At 33.6% G+C, this 20,059-nt stretch overlaps 2 protein-coding genes and 1 non-coding gene across 3 annotated transcripts in view; 1 reads left to right on the top strand and 2 right to left on the bottom strand.

Moving 5' to 3' along the window:
• Positions 1–18,241, bottom strand: part of LOC125818561 (histone H4) — a 400,968-nt gene extending 382,727 nt beyond the window's left edge. The window contains exon 1 of the mRNA XM_049498052.1: positions 17,889–18,241. Coding sequence (XP_049354009.1) covers positions 17,899–18,210 — 312 coding nt within the window. The 5' untranslated portion in view covers positions 18,211–18,241 and the 3' untranslated portion in view covers positions 17,889–17,898. The remainder of the gene's footprint in view (positions 1–17,888) is intronic.
• Positions 1,162–1,233, top strand: TRNAC-GCA (transfer RNA cysteine (anticodon GCA)). The gene has a single exon. It is a non-coding gene; the product is annotated as a tRNA-Cys (tRNA).
• On the bottom strand, positions 1,671–13,278 carry LOC125818535 (uncharacterized). The gene is made up of 11 exons (XM_049498020.1): positions 13,013–13,278; positions 12,168–12,276; positions 10,747–11,637; positions 10,582–10,661; positions 8,426–8,638; positions 7,336–8,308; positions 5,993–6,511; positions 5,568–5,896; positions 4,774–4,872; positions 4,566–4,691; positions 1,671–3,594 (listed from the first exon to the last, which is right to left on the bottom strand). Exons 1-11 carry the CDS (start codon positions 13,166–13,168, stop codon positions 1,837–1,839), a joined length of 5,253 nt encoding a protein of 1,750 aa, XP_049353977.1. The 5' UTR covers positions 13,169–13,278; the 3' UTR covers positions 1,671–1,836.
• Positions 18,242–20,059: the final 1,818 nt, after the last annotated feature.

Here is a 20,059-nt window from a genome sequence, read left to right as displayed (position 1 = left end):
TCCTAAGAGGGTGAAAATCTTGTCTCCCATACAAAAGTTTTTGGGAATAGAAATTGGATTAATTCAGATGAATGAAAGTTGAGGAAATTGAGTAACATGGACAGTGAGAATTCTATTGGCTTGAGATTGAGGTGTACTTGTAATTGTTGTAGACAAAGAATAATGAACAAGGAGCATACTGAAGTATTGTTTAACAGGTGTACAAATTACAATTATGGTTCAATCATCAAAAAAAGTTGAATTGTTGTATGAATCTTCACGAACCATGTTTTTCAGTTTAAGCTCGACTAATGCCAATCAAGAGGAATTGGGTCATTTGCACTTTTGTTCCTACTTTGTGTTGGTTTTAAATTATGTTTCTTGTAATAAATAATCTTTTTTGTGGGGTATGAGCTTTTACTTTCGTATCATAATATCCCATGTAATGTCTGGGTATGACACTTCAGTTATTAAAGAACTTATGTTTTACTATGCACAAGTTTGATTACTGAAGAGAAAATTAAAGACCAGCCCATTTAAAGGACAAAATATGTAGTTTAATTAATGTGTTTCTTGTGTAAAGCAAACTTTTTAATTTTGCTAACATGAATTTTCTGTCCCCAAATGGATGTCACACATACCAAGGGCAGCTCTACCACACAAGTGTCCTGGAATTCGAAATTTACCAACTTAAAATTTTGAATTTGTTTTTGTCTAATGTGGGAAAAAAACAGTCAATAATGCATCCTGATAAAGGTTAGACACATTGTTTTTCTTTCGAGATTTTTGGTCTAATATTTTCAATTCAAGTCGAAATAAGAAAAGTTACAAGCACCACTAGACTCATGCGTTGATTGAACATTATTAGTGTCCGATTGTTTTTTTCTCACTCAAATAAGAAGGTGACACCCTATATACAGTGACGTAGTTCAGAACATGTTTTTGTTGATCTATGATTTTATTGGGATTTAGGAAATGGTGCTCATTTACAAGGCCTCAACGTGAATTTATGCTATATAATTGATTAAGATAACGAGAGTTGAAGCCAAAGTTTCTTACTAAGCTCCATTAAGTGAGCTAACTCTTCATTTTGGGGCTTAGATACTTCTACCTTTGTTTGTTCCAATAAGAACCATTAGAAAATAATATGAATTATATAACTCTTACTGATCTGATCACCAAGGGTCCATAGCTCAGTGGTAGAGCATTTGACTGCAGATCAAGAGGTCACCGGTTCGAACCCGGTTGGGCCCTTCAAAATCATTACTATTTTTTTGTTACTAAAGTTCATGTAATCAATTTCCTTATTATCGAAAGGATATCGTCATATTGCAATTTCAATCGGTGAGGTGGTCGTTAATGCTAAAAATAGGATGTTATTCAAAGGTAACCACAGTATGACAACAGTTTATGTGTATGAGTTTAGGAAAACGATAGAATTCGATGATTCATCAATATATCCAGTGTGATTTCATAAGCGGGATCTAGAGATGGTGGGATGTACACAAACCTTACCCCTACTTTCTGTGAGGTAGATAGGCTATTTTCAATAGACCCTCAACTCAAGAACAAAATTCAATGACTGAAAAAAGTAAACTAATAATAAGCAAACACACAATAGTTCAAGAAATGAGAGTAAATCTTTTGTTGTACCATTCAGCCAACACGGTAAATTTTACTCTAAACATTCATAAGATACTGAATAAAAAATGTTTCTCTCAAAGAAATACCTATGGCAACATGAAACTATATGATTTTCCTGTAAATGTACACTTCTCTAGTTCTCTACAAAAATACACAACTCAGTACACTATCAAAAAAACTGCCCCGAGATTTATCGATGGGTGTGTGTATTAGTTACTGGAGTTTAATACCTTTTGCCATTGCTGCTTCTTTAACAGCTTCTGAATTTCCTTCAGCCTCTGACAAACTGAGATAAGATTTCCACAGCATTACAGAGAATGGATATATAGACAGAGCTCTCTTCAGGAAACTGACGGATAGGGACGGGGAACCTGTAAGATCATGCAAAATGTCTGCAGCTTCCACCCATACATATTCTGGTGCAACGGGAACAGCTTGAAATAATGCACTTATCAATAGAGCACTTCCCCAGAAGGAGACGCCACCAGAAGCGTTAGCTGGACTTGAAGTTCTGGTTAACTGCTTGCATACACAAATTGCCAGATGATAGTTAGAAGGAAGTATCCCCATTAAGCTCTCAACCATGTCGACAAAGTTGGTGAGTTCGTCTTTCTTTTCAGGTAAGAGAGACGGACCATACCATGCTTCCAGAACTGTGTTGACCATGGAAGGCTCCAATGACACTGGACATAACAATTTACCAACTAGCTGCCGGACTCTAGGCTTCTTAATTCTTTGGATGAATTGTCTGGACAATGGCTCAGATGTTACAGAAGCACGCTTATCAGTCAAATAACCAGACTGAAGTCTCAATACTTTCCCATCACTGTCCAAATTCTCTGCACGCGGAAACAAAAGACGTTCTCTCACACAATGATTGTAACTCTCAGCAGAAGCAGACTCCAATGCCCTATCAATGGCTAATTGAGCTTCAGTGTAGTCATTTTGAAATAGCTTATAGATGGAACAGTTCAGCATCCCAAATACATAATCATTCGAGCTAGAATTGGAAAAGAGAGCAGCAATATCAGATACTGAAGCAGACTCTGGTAAAGACTGGGAGTTGTCACTATCTACTGCATCCAGACAACCATTTTGAGAATATCTGTGTTTCCATGAAAACTGGAACCATCGAGCCATTAATCCCTCAACAAAATCTCTTTTCCTGTCTTGTAGTGCGCATTGGACATACTGGTTCCAAATACATTGCACTCCAGGAACTTCATCAAACCAGTTATCTAAAGCATCTTCAAAACCTTCAAAACTTCCATCTGCAAAATCATACTCTGCCCGAGCTAACATCAGAACAAGTTCTAGACATGATGGATACAACGTGACATAGTTCTCTAACAAACTCTTACTACATTCTAAACCCTTAAGCACCACTACACATCTAACATGATTGACCGAAAACAGGTGTGCTGCCCTGAGATTTGCTTCATCTTCAAGAGACTCTCTATCGATGTATAATGCTAGAGAATCTACTGCTAATGCCATCAGAGAGACACCACGTTGCTTCTCATCAAAGGTCAAGTCAGTAGACGGCCAATCTATGGAAGAAAGTTCTTTCTGATATTCAAATCGCTGCTGAACGGTAACAGGAAGTTTCCTGTACACAACCAAGTAGACACAACAGACCCAGAAAACACATTTATCAGAAATGGTTAAGCATGTAATGATATCAGGAAGAGACAGTCTGAACGGGCTATCAGATTTCTCTTCTGTGGGATATAGCTCATTGATTTTATCAATGGCTGTAGCGATATTCCCAGACATGCACAGACAATTCATCATCTGCAAAAGTATATCCAATATGCCATCGCTGGCAAAAAGAGTGTTTCTGTCAGATACAGATGCATGGCGACACAGGGCCAAGAGTGCAGCATCATACGCAGCCAACCTCTCATCCAGCTGTGTTCGACCATTTATATATAAAAGCCAGAGTTCGTAAGAGCCTTCAGTGTGCTCAACCTGGATTGCAGAATAAGAAGTTTTATCAGTATCTATGTGGATAATGAAGTGAATCATAGACAAACTCACAAGTCAAAGTAAAACCTCCGCTGAATTGGATTTATGACAATTTTTAAGGAAGCCCATCTATTAGAATGAAGGCTAATACATAACTTGGAGAAGGGGCCTAAAACTAGGGGCGGGCATATGGTTCGGTTTGGTAAAAGAAAAAAACCAAAACAGAACCGAAGTTAATTCGGTTTGGTTCATTTTTTTTGGTTTGTACCTTTATGTTGGGTTTTTGAACATGACATAATTACATCAATTTGATAAGGATATGTGATAATTACATTTGACTTCCAGAATTGAGAAGATACTCCTACAGTAGAATGCAGTAGACGTGTAGAATAATATATCTAAATTCTAAAGTCAAATAGGCATTGGAAAAGGAATGAATTCAAATATAAAATAAAATTCATTTTTTTTTTGTGAGACATCATTGCAAATTAGATGGCGATTTATAAAATGCTTTTTCAAACAGTTAGCCATGCTAATAAACTTACTGCCCATTTTGCAAAAGTAAAACATCATTTCCCACGTTGAGAGGCAACTGAAATCAGAAATAGCATATGTATGCAGAAGTTCAGCTATTCGGTTTAATCGGGTTCTCTACCGAATCCGAACCGAAAAGCCAAAATTTTGAAAACTTTAAACCAAAAAAACTGAACCAAAATAAATTTAAAAAAATTCAGTTCGGTCGGTTTTCACAGTTTTAACCTAATAATGTGTAAAACAAACTGGTGTTCTCTGATGCAATTAAAAAAATATTTGGCGCACCATCAAAGCGATTAGCTACCATATTCCTATGCCTATAATGTACAAAACTACAAATGTTTTTCAGCGCATAGACTTCCTAATAGTATTAACACCTTGAACCAACTAAAATATTCTGTTTTAACAGTAGTAGAGTTCAATGTAGAAATACTGCATACCGCACATTTGAACATGTCATCCTTCCCAATGGACTTCTGACTGCTATAGTAAAGTAACAGGTAAACAATCCAGACAACTGCTGATGTAGGATTAACTTCCAAAGCTCGAGCAAGGAGTTTAAGAGCCTACATGTTTTAGAGAAAATTAGAAGGATGAGAATACTGACCATCCAAATATCTAACCCATAATCACCACCAAAAAACATACCTGTAACCTTCCCTTCGGTTTATTAGCCTCCTGACTGAGATTAAGAAGAGCCATCTCTACAATCTGGTCATCATCAGCAGATAGTTCCTTGCATGGACCCTGTAAAGTTATTAGAAGATTAGATACAGCACTGACAGCACGTGCCAAGGAAGGGCATCAACTATTTATCTGCTTGCAACGGAAGGTTGAAAAAAACCTTGCTTGCTGCATAGCGAACTCGATCCTATACAAGGACAGGGAACAAAAAGGGATATTCCACCATTGATGACTAAAAATCCAGATGATGAAACTCCTATAGCGGAAGAAGGCTAGGAGCATTATAGTGAAATGGGAAGTTAAAAGAGCCCCCGGAAAGGACCTAGTAGCATGATATAAAAGGTAATAACCAATAACACAGCATTTGCATTCTTTAGATAGATTCAGATGCCTCGACAAGTAATTACAAACGTTCCCAAAGAAAAATAAAAATAGAATATGACCCAGAAAACCAAAATATATTTAAGTTTAAGAGTTCGTACAATCACCAAATTCTTCTCACAGACAGATACTGTTTTGGCAAGCAGCAAGGAGATGCAAAATGATTTTACTTGATTCATGTATGGAAACATAAAATTAATACTTCCACAGATGCACTGGTATTTCAAAAGCAAGTCTTCTATAATAGTTGATAAAAATAAAAGTTCAGCTTTTTCCAAAAGCGTTATATAAGTAGCTAAAAATCATCTTTTTTCCTCCCCTCTTTTCATCCCCCACACCCATGCATTATTAGAAAAGAACAGGATGATTCGACAAACCGATGATCCATTTCTGCTTTGAAAATAAAGTGATTGCCTATTCCAACCACCCTGGACCTCAACACGAGCATTAGCGCCATGAAATAACGGCCCGTCAAATGGCAAATCAGTGGGCAGCTGACTAGAGAGAACAAAGGTAAGACTGAAACACTTCACCCACAGTTGGCTGTACTCATGACTTAGAATGGATTTACATGACTGCAGATCAGCTTTCAGAACATCCAAGCCAACCAAATAAGTTGGGGGAGCCAAACCAAGGCAGTCAAGTGACTTGGTAAGAGTTCTTTCGGCAGAAGATAGCTGTCCTTGAGTTGGTGATCCAACCCTGTCTACAGAAGAAAACATGAAACAAAAATTTAACTCCACATGTTGGACATGAAGGAACTGTCAGGATATCCTACGCATTTCAAACAGAAGATCTATACCATCGTTATCCAATGCCACCTTCATTCTACTTTCAGAAGAGTAGTCTCTAACATGTTGCCAAGAACAGTCAGGATTATTGCATTTTCCCCGAAGTTCAAAGATACAAAGTGGCCAAAGCGGGTCAATGGTAAAATTGCAAGAGTAAGACCCACTTTTACTGCCAATTAAATCCAGTGAAGCTGCTTCAACTGAGACCGCACTTGAAATGCTTGGAATGGTGCTGCTACCAAAATTGTCTTCCCCCTGATCATGAGAAGTTTGTACAATGGAATTTCTAATCTGTAATTTGAGTAAATCCATGGAATCTGAAGCCTTAAAGTCTAAGATAGCACTCTTCAAAATAGGATATGAAAAGGTGAATGAGCTTGCGAACTGAGATTTGTCATCGCTTGTGGTGATACAACTATCTAAACAAATATAAGAGGAAGGGGATGCAGAATTAGAACCAAACTTCTCATTGTTGCACTGATGGTCCACCTCAGCAGGCATCTTAAACATCGTACTCATCACATCACAACCTAATAAAAAGTTCAAAAGGAAATAGAAATAAAAAAAGTTGGCTCAAACAGAATAAAGAATGTCAATCTCTGAAATAATATGAATTCGTGATAAACATTCTGGAGAATTGAAACCAAAAGTGTACAAAAATAAGAAAGAAAACAGTTGCTCCTAACAACTAGTACAACCGTACAAGTGATGCAACAGAATGAATTTTGCCTGTCCAGGAAACTACATCAAATAGTGGATATGGTGAGAAAAACCAAACCAGCTAAGCTTACCATATATGCAATACAAGCTAGTTCACGATAACAACTTGATTATTATCACACTCACGTTAGATATGCTGTTGCCAAGAGTCTTTTTAGTCTTTTTAGAGATTTGTATGTCTGTCAAAATAAGTTCAAGGGTGTAGAGAACCTTTGGCTTTAGAAAACCCTTAATTTGTTTTAAGAAAACAAAGTACTCATTGAAATGAAATGGACCCAAATAGAGCACAACAAATACAAAGGATTCACATAGCTGAACCCAACTAGTTTGGCAATGAGGTTGATGGATCGTTTGACATCATATATATTTTTCAGCTATAACATCCAATTAACTATTGAGTAGTACTTGTAATATGTCCTTTGTATACAGGATACTGTGCATCTTACTAAATCCATCTTATTACATTCTATTAGAAGTATTTGTTGTTTATCTAAAAGCATTGCACTACCAAATAGCCAAAAAGGTATTTTAGTGTTTAAGAAAATTCTGATTTACAGATCATATGCACACAGGTCAAATTGTGATCAACAGAGATGAGCTACTGCAGAGAAAGATGCCCATAAAGGACCACTACCTTGAAAGTCAGATTCTTGTTGTGGCTCAATCTCTCGCTCTGAATCGAAGCATAATCTATCGCCTATTACCACCCTTCCCACAAGCTCATTATTTTCTGTTCTTCCTTCAGCTACAGCTTCCAGGCTCTCTTGTGGGCACTCCTTCTGACACAAAGTTCTCATCTTTAGTTTTTCAAAAAGCTGAGAGCGCAAAGTTGCTTCAAGGATTAAAGAATCCGGAGAATTATCCATTGTTGATTGCCCCTCTGATGCATTGTTCGTATTCTTGTCCATGTCAACTATGGATTTTTCCTTTCCTTGATAGTCCAGATGGTTTTCTGGAGATTTATCTTCGAACAGAAATGTCCCTTCATCCTCATTTCGAGACATACTGAAATCCTCAGAAGGGGAGCACATGTTATTTGCACCATTATCTTCCTTATGAGGCTTGAATGTGATACAATCAGGCTCGCTGCACGGATCAGATGCCAAATTGTAATGCTCTTGAACACTGGAGACATTTTGAAGAGCGACATTATTTGGATGGACATTTAAATTGGATTTATGTTGATTGTTAAAGTCAAATGTAGGTTGCACTGCACAACTTGAAGAGGGAATTGAATGCAAATTAACATCAGAAATTGCAGGTAAGGAGCCCAATCCAATTCCAGTCTCATCAAGAGACCCACAAGACAGTAACAAATTTGGATTTCCCATCATAAGATCTCGAAGCTGGGCTGAGTATTGTTCTCTTCTACTGTATAGGTGAGAGCATCTAGCATTAGCTTCGATCAAGGCCCTTTGAGCCTTTCGGTAAGATTTCAGAGCATTTCTTTCTTCAATCTCGCACTTGCGGCGATATTCCTGTGCTTCTTCCAGTTCTTTATCTTGAAGTTCTTCTAAATTCAACAGTGGTTGCAAGTCTATTCTGCTGCTTCCACTAATATTCGGCTTGTCACAGAAGTTCCAAAAGCTTGGAAAGTTCAGAGATGTCTTTCACAAGGGGAAAAAGAACTATCAGAAATATGCAATTCTAAGCTTTGGTTATAGAAAAAGAAGGGGAGAAGAAAAACACAGGAAAGAGGAAGACAGAAAAAGGCAGAAACGTACAACATTGGCCACAGCATTGCTGCCTGCACCATGGGTAAAGGCTGCAATATTGTTACCATCGGGAGAAGGCTTCTGTGTGTTTTCATTAGATCTGACTAAATTGCTGCCGCTCTTTTCAGTTAAATTAACACCAGCAAGCCCAGAACTCAGTTTCTTCTGTGAAAGAGGCTGATTGTACTGACTACATAGTTCAGCAGCATGCTCTGCCTTGTCCTTAGAATGAAAAAAAGGGGGAAAAGGTAACAACTATCCATGAAAAAAGTACACAAGCACAATCAAATGCACATGAAGCTAACATGAGTTGACAAGAGACAATAAAATATCTGCAATTTAAGTTCCCCGAAAATCAATATAGATGCAATACAGAAAGCATGTTTTGACTAACCCCCCACCACACCACACCACGCACACAAAAAAAAGCCCCTACGCTATCACCAGTATATACAGCTTAAAAAATACAATGACAAAAATCAAGCCTTCCTACTGTGTGATCTTTCCTGTTAGAAAAAAGGAAGGATAGCTTTATCCATTTCGACAAGTTTGCACCTCGGAATCATGCAGTGGAAACTAAGTTGAAACAAATGAAATTTCATATAACCACCATCTCACAACAACAACAACAAAAAAAAAGGAGTAATTTCATATGTTCACTTTCAGGATCCAAGAGGAAGTGGGCATTATCGGGTAATTTCCTTCCCATAATACTAAACTACATCATCGTTTAATGGTCAAGTTCACAAGTCAGAAACAAAATCAATAGAAAAAGAAAGATTTGATAAATGCCCGACCAGAATTGATACAGTGGAAGTGACATTATAGCAAATGTATCGGAATGTTGCATATACAAACATGCTAGGTCCAGGATGAGGAAATCTAGGAAAAAACTTAACCATGAATAATACAAAACCTCAGCTTAAATGAAAATTTTGGAATGGAAAGCATTGAATCTCGTCATAAAGAGTCATTATCCTTCATTTACAAAATGCCCCTTACTAAGCAAATTGTAGTGGTGGCCAGGAAGAAGAAACAAAGTTAATAGGACAAGATTATACACCTAGATCATTTAGGAATACATAGTTAACAAAGTTTGATTGGCAAGACCCGTCATTTTAGCTTGTCGATCCATCCTATTTCAAACGAATTGGACCTTTAACATTTCTAAAAGCTTTACACTCCAAATGATTTAGGTAGATAATTTGTGTGGGCTCCCTTTGAATAAAAAACCTCTCTTAATGAGGCGACGTAGCAGCTTAACTATAAAAAAATTGAAGTCATAACAACAGATGATATACGTAGGAATAAATAAGAACATGGATGACGTAATATAGTCCTGGATGGGGCGACATACTCCAAGTATAAGCGAAGAAGGAATGTCAACAATATCAAAACTTTTCATGCTTGATCCTAGGGACTAATTGCTTTGGCTGAATAGAAAGGAATGGACAAGAATGAGACTGCACTTAAGAGTCAAGACAGTACCTTATTCACCATTCCATCTCTATTTATTTCCTTCCCATTCTAACCCATTGCCCGTTATCACAGGCCTCAAGGTAGTCCATAGTCCATACAACCAGTGCAAGAAAATGAAGAACAAGAAAAGAAAAACTAATCCAGAGAACCTGATAATGAAGAACAAGACAAAGAAAGTACAACCTCTATTTTTAATATTTCCAAGGTGTGTCTTTAATTTCCAAGAGGAAACATTATTGGATTTACAGGCCAAACCTAAAAAATCAAACTGTTGACAGATAGCTATTCTAAGGCTTTTATCAGATTATATCAATGTTTTATTAAACCCCTATGGAAACAAGCACCTTATACTTTATAATATCTGCATAGGCACTTAGATTAAGCATCTCTTGCCAAAAGGCTAGACAATTATTTCAATCCACTTGGCACAGAAATTTTATCTTCACTATCTTACCTCTGGAAGATACCGTCTTCTAAGTGCAGTAGTTGCAGTAATAGAGGAGAAAACTTTTACTAAATGGAAGACTTTTGGGCTAGTGAAACTAAGTTCAAAATATCCACACAAAGGCTCCATGCGCCAAAAAGAATATTGAACCAGTCATTCAATGCCCATTCTCACGCTTGATGTTAAAACATTAAACATAGACAACCAGATGGGGATTATTGTGATAAACACGAGAATTTACCAATTTATTGGCAGCTTTACTTGCAATTTCTTTTGATGAATTGCTGGAACTCTGATTGAGATTCCTTACGGTATCTATACCTGTGGCAATAAGCTCATTTGAATTACACAGCAACTAATGTCATTAAAAGAAAGTTGCTTGTATATATAAATAGAGTATGTGTACCATTTTTGAGAGTGAGAGATGGATTTGTTGAAGAAGAAGCGCCCCGATACTCTTTTTGTTTCAGTTGTCCAGCAATGACTGAACAAGACGGATATTTTTCTCCAGGACTGCTATGATCAGCTGGTTCCAGTTGATCGGAATCCTTTAATGCACACTTTTCTGATCCTATAACCATAGACATAATTTCATGGGAGTTTGAGAAACCCCAACTTGGATTCGGCGAAATAATTTTTTGGCGTTTCTTATCTGGTTCTTGTAGTTCTCGCAAATTATCATTAGTAGTTTCTCTAGATGCCCTCACCACCAAATTCCTTTTACTGACAACATTTACATCCCTACACGAAGCTGAAGTTAACTTTTTGGTATTCTGTAATTTCTCAAGATTTAATTGATTCTCACGAATCGCGATCATTTGGCGCAAGTCATGAAGTTTACTAGAGTTCAGATGTACATTTGCTCTTTTCCCATGGTCAAGATTAGCTACCTTATTTGGATTGTTTAACTTTGTAAAACTATGCAAGCGGGCAGCATTTCCACAAGTGCCTCCATTAGGTTTGGTCAATAAAGAAGAAACATTCTGACTTACAGCCCCTTTGCTTGGCATTAACTTTGCCTCATTTCTAGTAATCTTTTGCAATTTCTGAGGTCTTCGAGGAGCAGGTGCTGGTGGTTTAATAAATTTATCCTCAGCCACGGTTCTGTTTTTACTTGCTGAAATCTTCTTCCGTCCAGAATTTTCACAGTCACTGCCACTTTCATCTGAGAAGCTTATCAGAAATGGTACAAAATGCTCTCGATTCTTTTTAGAACTCTTCAGATGAGCTGATTCATGAGGTGCACTAGAAGGCACATCAATTGAGCAACCCATTTTGCTGGAAGAAGTATTTTTTTCTGCAAAGCATGCAGGAAAAAAAAATATAGCAAATAAGTCGCGGGGCAGTCAGATAAGCAAGAAATGTAATTAAAGACCAAACAAATTAAGTAGCAAGTTCCATAGATTAAATGGAATGTAGAACTAGAAGAGTATGAGTTATAACCTCTTATCTAGTTACCTTTCCTTAATGCATATGGGGGTGGGAGGACTATGAACCAAGGAAGGAGAAGAGTTGTACCAAAAGAATAACTTCTTATATATTTTTTAACCTTATTTTTTATCATATGGTTTTGTAATACCACGTGCCAAGAGAAGCACCGTTGCCAAGTGTATTCAATATAATAATAAAATTTATTCAAAAAAACACCAGAGTAAATTCAATCAATTAACAGCCACGCATGGAAAGTGAGCTTAACAACAATGTGCATATAAGCTGATGGGATGGTTTGATCAAAAAAACTGTCACCAGTCATTCCTAGTAGGTAGATGAAACCCCGAGGGTTCAAAATACATATAAATGTTTTAATACTCGAGCTTAACGACATACCTGCCTGGGTATCCTGAGAATTCTTATTCACTGTATCAACGTGAACCTGCCGCTCCAGTGGAGCAGCAACACTGCTCGTAAGCTGATCGGTGGAACAAACATTTCGATCCTGTCGAAAACAATTCTCAATCAACTCAATACTACTGTAGCTTGATAACCCGGAATAGCTTCTATTTTCCCCATAAAAAAATTTATACACTCACCATTGTAGAAACACAATAAAAAATAAAGTTCACACTCACAGGCACTCAAAGCAACGCAAAGGTGAAAGAAAAGACACGAGGAAAGACATTTTACTTCGCACCGAGGCAGTAACAACTAAATTCAGGAGGATTTTAAAGCAACACAAAGGTGAAGAACAGAATATAGGGGGAAAACCTTCACATCTAAAACTTATTTTGAACTTTAAATTAAGTCTGATGCTTCTCTAGAATCTTCTCATTTTGTTTAGAGATTCATACAAAATGTAGAAAATCTCTAAAACCTAACTAATTGCTTTTGTATAACCGTGTTGTCCAGGTCATCTTCCGAACACCTACTAATTTCACAGTGCTACCTCCCACCAGCACAAGTACAGGATATAAACCCTAATTAATCTTATACGACACATTATTGAGTATCAGAAAATAAATTGGGATTGAGGTATAGTTTTCTCCTTCTAGGAAGACATTAAAATGCAAAAAAAAAAAAAAAACAGTAGTAAATGAACTGTGCAAGTATACATCTGGAAAATGATGAATATAAAGTTTAAAACATAGAGCTAGCAAAATTGAGCTGCGATTTCGAGCAAATGAAGTTAAATCAATAGTGACGAATAGAAATAGAGGTAAATGAGAGACGTTTACATCGTTATCAGATGCAGTAAGTTCTCCTTCTTCTTTGCTTCCTGAGGAATAATTGTTGTTCAGAAACGAAGATTCTCCTCTTCCTCCTCGTTCCTCGGTAGGTTTTTTTACCGAATGCTCTACGACCTGTTTCTTCTCTTCGTCGGCATTCACCATTTGAGCCCAATCTCTCTCTCTCTCTCTCCCCCGCGCGCCCTCTAGCTTTCTCTCTCCTATTGCAATGGCGGTTACGGAGGGAAACTGTGGCTGACGAAATTGGAGGGCGAAATTCTGAAAAGGGAATTTTCGGTGATGAAATTTTGAGTATTTAACAAATAGCGGTATTTTTCTCATACTATCCTTAGTATTTTCTTCGTTCTAATTTATGTGACACTATTTTAATTTTAAAAAAATAAGTTTTGTAGTATAAAATAACTCGTATATATTTGTGTCTTTACAAATTATTTCATTAAAAATAAAATTCTTTTTGAAACATACTAAAAAGGAAAGATACACATAAATTGAAAGAAATGACGTATTAAAAAATTATATAAAGTAGTAATTCTAGAGTCGTAGTAATCAAATTTAAAGTTTGAAGTAGGGGTGTTCGTGGTTCAATTTGGATCGGTTATTGATTAAAATCAAAACCAAACAAATTTAGTTGATTTTTTAAATTTCTGAAATCAAACCAAACCAAACGAAAAAAATAACCGTCGATTTGGTTCGATTCGATTTAGTTTTTTTGGTTTATCCGATTTGAAAATACTAGTAATTTTTTTGAGGACTTACGTCGATAGACACAAACATCTAGCACATAAACAATCCACATAAAAGTTATGGTCGGTTCAATTAAGCAATTAAGCATTACACAAACAAAGTGTTTCAATTAAGAGAAAGTGTGACTATTTTATGTGAAGTATGGTATGTAAAGACAAATGGATTTTAATGGACTTAGAGCCTGTTTGAATGGGTTTTTAAGCTGGTCAAACTGGCTTAAAAACCAGTTTTTGACTTATTAGAGTGTTTGGCAATTATCAAAGTGACTTATTTTAAGTCAAAAATGACTTATTTTAAGCCAAAAGCTAAAAGCTAGGGGAGGGGAGCTTCTTTTTTTTAACTTAAAAGTCTTTTTATGTTGACCAAGTATATTACCCTTTTGCCCTTAATTCTTTTATACAATTTCCAAATTGCCCATATTGAATTATTATTATTATTATTTTATTATTATTATTATTTTTAATTATTATTACTATTATTTTATTATTATTTTTTTTTTAATTTATTTTATTTTTATTATTATTATTATTATTTTATTATTATATTATTATTATTATTATTATTATTATTCCTCTTATAAATAATTTGTGGTGGTAAAGAAATATGTGATATTTTATTATTATTATTATTATTATTTTATTATTATCATTACTATTATTATTATTTTATTATTATTATTATTTTATTATAATTATTATTTTATTATTATTATTATTATTAATATTATTTTATTATTATTATTCCTCTTATAAATAATTTGTGGTGGTAAAGAAATACGTGAATGATAGGAAAATATTATTACTTATGGATGTAAAATATAAATTAATTTTGTTTTAATTTTTTTTAAAGTATAAAAACCTTAAATTAATCAACTTTTCATCATGTTAACAACTTAAAGGATATTTCAGACATTTTGATAAAAAAAAGTGTTTACCAGCACTATTTGCCAAACACATCAACAACTTTTTTTCAACTGCAATACTTTTATCCAAACACATAACTACTTATTTTAAAAATAAGTTCCAGCACTTTAAAAAGTTACTTTTTAAAAGTTACTTTTTTTAAGTCAATCCAAACGGGCTCTTAGACTTATGATTGTTATAGTTGGGCTAAAGTGTTGAGCTTGAGAAAATTGTAAAGTTAAATATTTAAGTTAATTAAAATATTCATATTTTAATTGTGAATAATATATAAATAATTATAAAATATCTAATTTATCGGTTCGATTTGGTTATTTTTGCGGGGTGTTTTTGTAAAATCAAAATCAAACCAAATAATATCGGTTTTCAAAATTTAAAATCAAACCCAACCAAATATCGATTTGATTCGGATTGCAGTTTGATTTGATTTTTTAACCATAACCATGAACAACCCTAGTTTGAAGTATCATTAAAAGGGTCAATATACTTTTTAAAATGCATATTTAATTTTTAAAAAATAGGAGACATAATAAGCTAATATGGATCAACTAATATGAAATGGAGGAATAGTTTACTTAATAAATTTACGATTATAAGATTTAATAATATTTTACTTCCTTCGTTTCTATTTATATGCCGTACTTGCTAAAAATAGATGTTCATTAATACTTGTCATATCACAAACCAATGCATAAATAAGACTATTCTTCCAATTTTACCCTTGAAAGTGACTAGTCATAAAATATATATTTGACCAATATTAAAAGACTAACTTGATTAATTCGTATTCATCTTACACTCTAAATAAAGGTATATTAGTAAATTACTTAATACGTAAAATCAAATAAATAGGAACAAAAGAAGTAATATGTTACACACTTTGATGTAAAGAGATATGATTGAAATTTCCTTAAGAGGTTTGAAAGGTCCATACTCCATAGAGGAAAAATTTTATTCTGGGCGAGGCACAAGTATGATGTGGCAAACAAGAGTTGTAAGAGGCCCATTTATATTTTGCCAATTGGATCACTTTCAGAAAAAGGGGACACTCCTCTTTCTCTCTCTTCCTTTTAACGTTTTTTCCCTTTCTTACTTCTTTTACTTTTTTTTTTTCCTTTGGTTTCTTTTATAAAATGTGGGACCCATATGTACTTATTTCCCTACTTTTTCTTTTCTAATTTTAATCTTTACTTTTATTTTTTCTTTCTTACTTGCATTTTCCTTTTTGCTTGTTAATTCTTAGTGTAAATTTTATTTTTTATTTTTTGTTTTAATAAAGAAACTTTGAAACTCACACACGGTATCTATTATATATTTTATATCTCTATTACTATTTATTTGAGGGGAAATTAAAGTAATATGTCAAAAAAATTAAATTTACTTATTTTTGGATGAATTCAAGAAAATTGAGGATAGTGAAATTAAAAAAAAATATTAGTGAAAATTCATGTAATCAACCCATTGAACTAATTAGTTTATGCTTTTCTTTTTTTACGTACTGAATTTTGATTTAAATTTATGATCATTATATAAGTTTTTAGTTTATTATTTTAATATTATTTTTTCTATTCTATATTATTTATTTTATTATAATAAATAGTTGTTTGAAATTTATTTTTTAGTTTATAAAATCAAGATATAAGTAATTTTTTTAATCCTAACAATTAATTTTTTTATAATTATAAATAAATTTTGTAAAATTGCAAAAATTCTTTCAAGGAATAAATTATTAAAAATATTATTTATATTTATAATTTCTAAAAACATGTAAGAAAAGTAGATAAGCAAAATATTTATTAAATTTCACCTATCTTGATTTTTAAGAATAAAAATATGGTATAAATTGACGAAAATAATATGTATTTATGTTGGTGTTTTTGGATGTTTTTCGTTTTTGAATTTCATGACAATAGTATCAAAACTTAAGTAATTGTTTTTCAAGATCATTGATGTTCTTTCCGTTTTAGTTACTTATTGAAGAGTATTTGTGGATTGAAGTGTTTTTGGATTATGAAATTGTTGGTTTAATTCTATCATGTTGCGTTTCATTTAAACACAAAATATAAATTATTTCATTAGTTAAATTATTTATTGTAGTGACTAGTGAGAATGTACATTATGTTAGCATTTATTAATTGAGAAAAGGTTCTATACAAACTTGTGGTCCCTCCGTCTCATATTATTAAAAATATTTTTCCGGAATTTTTTTTTTTTTTTTTTAGATAATTAAAATAGAGTGTATTAAGAAGAGTTACAAGGCAATTAGTAATTATTTTTCTACTTATTCATAGTTTCTTTAGTAAAGATGTGTATAAAAAGAAAAGTTTCACATGGACCCCACAATTATTTTGCAATTCCCACTCAAACTTTACATTCTCTCTCCTTTTGGTTTCATTTTTCAACCTTAACTAATGGTTTGGGCCCCATGATCCACATGTCAAAAAATGGATGGAGCCTCTTCCAACTTTTGTTGGTTGGGCCTCTACCATAGTAAAATTTTTCCTCCATAGAGTAATCACGAAGCACTCTTGTTCATGCTTTCTTATTATTCCAAAAATATTAATAATATTATATTCCAAAATAGTTGTCTTTTAAGATTTTAACAAGAAATCGATTTTATTCTTTAAATTTTACCCTTACTTAATCAAGCACCCATCAATTAGTTTTTTTTTTATTATAGATATAAATAAGTAGAAACACTTGCAAATTTTCAACAAATGAAAATTTTCTTCAAGTATATGTCCAAATTAATAACAACTCTTAAGTTTGAAACACAAAAAATGTGAGAAAATAAATCATTGGTGGCTGCCCTTGTGTAATACCCCTTTAAAAGGCAAAGCCATTTTCAATGTATTGATGAATTTGGTATGTTCCTCTATGAATTAAGCCTTGTTAAAATGGGCTAAAGTTCTTCAATTCGTTGGAAAAGCAAAACAAATTCATAGATGCAGGAAAAGATCAAACTTTGGTTCAAAACAACTAATTAAACAGTTTCTCATTATCAAGAGATGAAAAGAACCAATTTTGAAGCAATTGAAACACAGAAATAAGATATATTTTCCACAAAATAAAACCATTCTTCACATTCATAGGCATAAAACGACCAAATTCGAAACACAGAAACAAGATATTTCATAGATTCAGAAACATAACCAATTACATCAACAAAACTAAAATACTACTAATACCCAGTAACCCAGATCTAAAGTCTTAACCACCGAAACCATAGAGAGTCCTTCCTTGTCTCTTCAAAGCATAAACAACATCCATAGCAGTAACAGTCTTCCTCCTAGCATGCTCAGTGTAAGTAACAGAATCACGAATCACATTCTCCAAAAAGATCTTAAGAACACCTCTTGTCTCTTCATATATCAACCCACTGATTCTCTTCACTCCACCTCTTCTCGCCAACCTCCTAATAGCAGGCTTGGTGATTCCTTGGATGTTGTCACGAAGCACTTTGCGATGACGTTTTGCTCCACCCTTGCCTAATCCCTTGCCACCCTTTCCACGGCCAGACATTTTTTGAGAAGTTTTGAGAGATAATTCAGAGAGAAAAAGAGAGATTTGATGATGGAGAAGTGAGCTGAGCTAGGGTTTATATAAAGGGGGACATTTTTTGGAGGGGGTTGAAATATTTTGAGCGGAAGATATTGGCGGTTGATGAATTTCTTCGAAATTTGAAATGGACGGCTTAAGATTGCGATCCGCGTGATTGCTTATGGGTTATTGTGGACCGTTGATTAAGTGGAATTCAACAGATTGTAATTGTTTTGTTCTCACATGGATCGATGACGTGGATTGTGCTTACCAGCTCAAATTAATTTATGATTAGTCAAATTTGATACTACTTCATCAACTTTATAATTAATAGGGGTAAAAATGGTAAACTCACTATGTTAAAAATTATTTTCTTAATAGGTGTCAATTCAAAAGTGAACAAGTAATTAGGTACAAAGGAAGTATGTTAGACAGGTAGTAATTTTTCAAATTCATTTTCTTTCTTTTAAAAAAAAACAAGTGATTGTTATGATAAAGAAAAAATGATGTGTAACAACTAAAATTATACTCATTATTCATCGAGAGCATGACCTTAGATATAAGATTATGTAGTTTGAGGATTAGAGTAAAAAATTAGTAGTTAATAGATAGTTGAATATTATTTATTTTTTCTTAACAATATTGTTATTATTACTATCGTATTAGATTATTCTTTATTCTTGTATTAGTTGTTATTTCCCTCGATTCGGCTATTGTATTATATGTTGTTTCTACTATTCTCTTTTTATTTGTTTTTAGCATGAATTTTTTATTATCTTGTGTTGTTAATGTATTTTTCACCATTGTTTCCAACATGATTTCTTTACTATTTGTTTCCTTTTTTATATCTGATGAGATATGTTTTACTTAAATAGAGGGGTATTGGATTTAGTGTCTCTAGCAACACAAGATAGGAACAAGATTGTGTACGCATTTTCCTATCTAAACTCCATTTGTGAAATTATAATGATATATATTGTTGTTATTTTTAGTTCTAAATCTTAATGATTCAAATCTTAATTATTAAATATGTTTTTTTATATTAGTTATTCAAATTTATTTAAACTTATAAAGTGATTGTAAAATAGAAGGATCAAAGGGTTATACTAATCACAATTAACCTCTTGATAGTGTGAATTTGTATGTGTTGGTCTGTCGGTTGCAACATTAGTCCTGCAAGAATATTACAAGTCTCTCAAGTTATGCGACGGACCATCACACCTGTGAGGTTGTGATTTGTGACAAACCGTCAAATGCTAGCTCCGAATTTCTACTTTCTGTTTTTATATTTCAAATTTCCAAGAACTATAAATATTATTTTAGGATTTTATTTTATCTTCTTTGTTTTATAATGATGAAGATGATATCACTTGAACAAGAATTTTCATCGGCTTATTCAAATCAAAGTATTGATTGTCTTTAACTCTTGTAAATAATTACTTCTTGAATGAATGCAAGTCTATTCCTTGTTTCATTAATCATGAGTGACTAAACTTCACAACCAAGAATTGTGGAATCCATGATGATTTGATCTAAAACTAGAGTTTTTACGGAATAAATCGCGTGTTGTATCAATATACCTTATAATCTCCTTCATTTTAATTGACCTCTAATAATTGCAAACATTAAAACTTGCCCTAAGTATAGCTTGTTTGAGTAAAAAGGCTAAAACCTAAAAGAAGAGTTAATAACAATAATTCGAGGATCTAGACTCGTCCAATAGTTAATGTCATAACAAGATTAACCAACTTGAGAATCTATCTATCGAAATGATGGTGAACACTTTTAGTTTGAAGAATATAAGTGATATACATTTGATTTGGTTGAGAAG

Source organism: Solanum verrucosum, unplaced genomic scaffold (assembly GCF_900185275.1).
Source record: "Solanum verrucosum unplaced genomic scaffold, falcon-dt-bn FXZP01000252.1, whole genome shotgun sequence".
Classification (NCBI taxonomy): Eukaryota; Viridiplantae; Streptophyta; class Magnoliopsida; order Solanales; family Solanaceae; genus Solanum; species Solanum verrucosum.
Note: the sequence above shows the minus strand (reverse complement) of the source record. Positions and strands in the feature narration are given on the sequence as shown.

Coding starts and splice junctions, on each gene's coding strand:
- LOC125818535 (XM_049498020.1), bottom strand. CDS start 13,168: ATGGTGAATGCCGACGAAGAGAAGAAACAGGTCGTAGAGCATTCGGTA. Junction 8,639..10,581: donor GTAAAGCTGCCAATAAATTG/GTAAATTCTCGT, acceptor TTTCATTCTAAG/GACAAGGCAGAGCATGCTGC. Junction 6,512..7,335: donor ACAAGAATCTGACTTTCAAG/GTAGTGGTCCTT, acceptor ACTTTTTATTAG/GTTGTGATGTGATGAGTACG.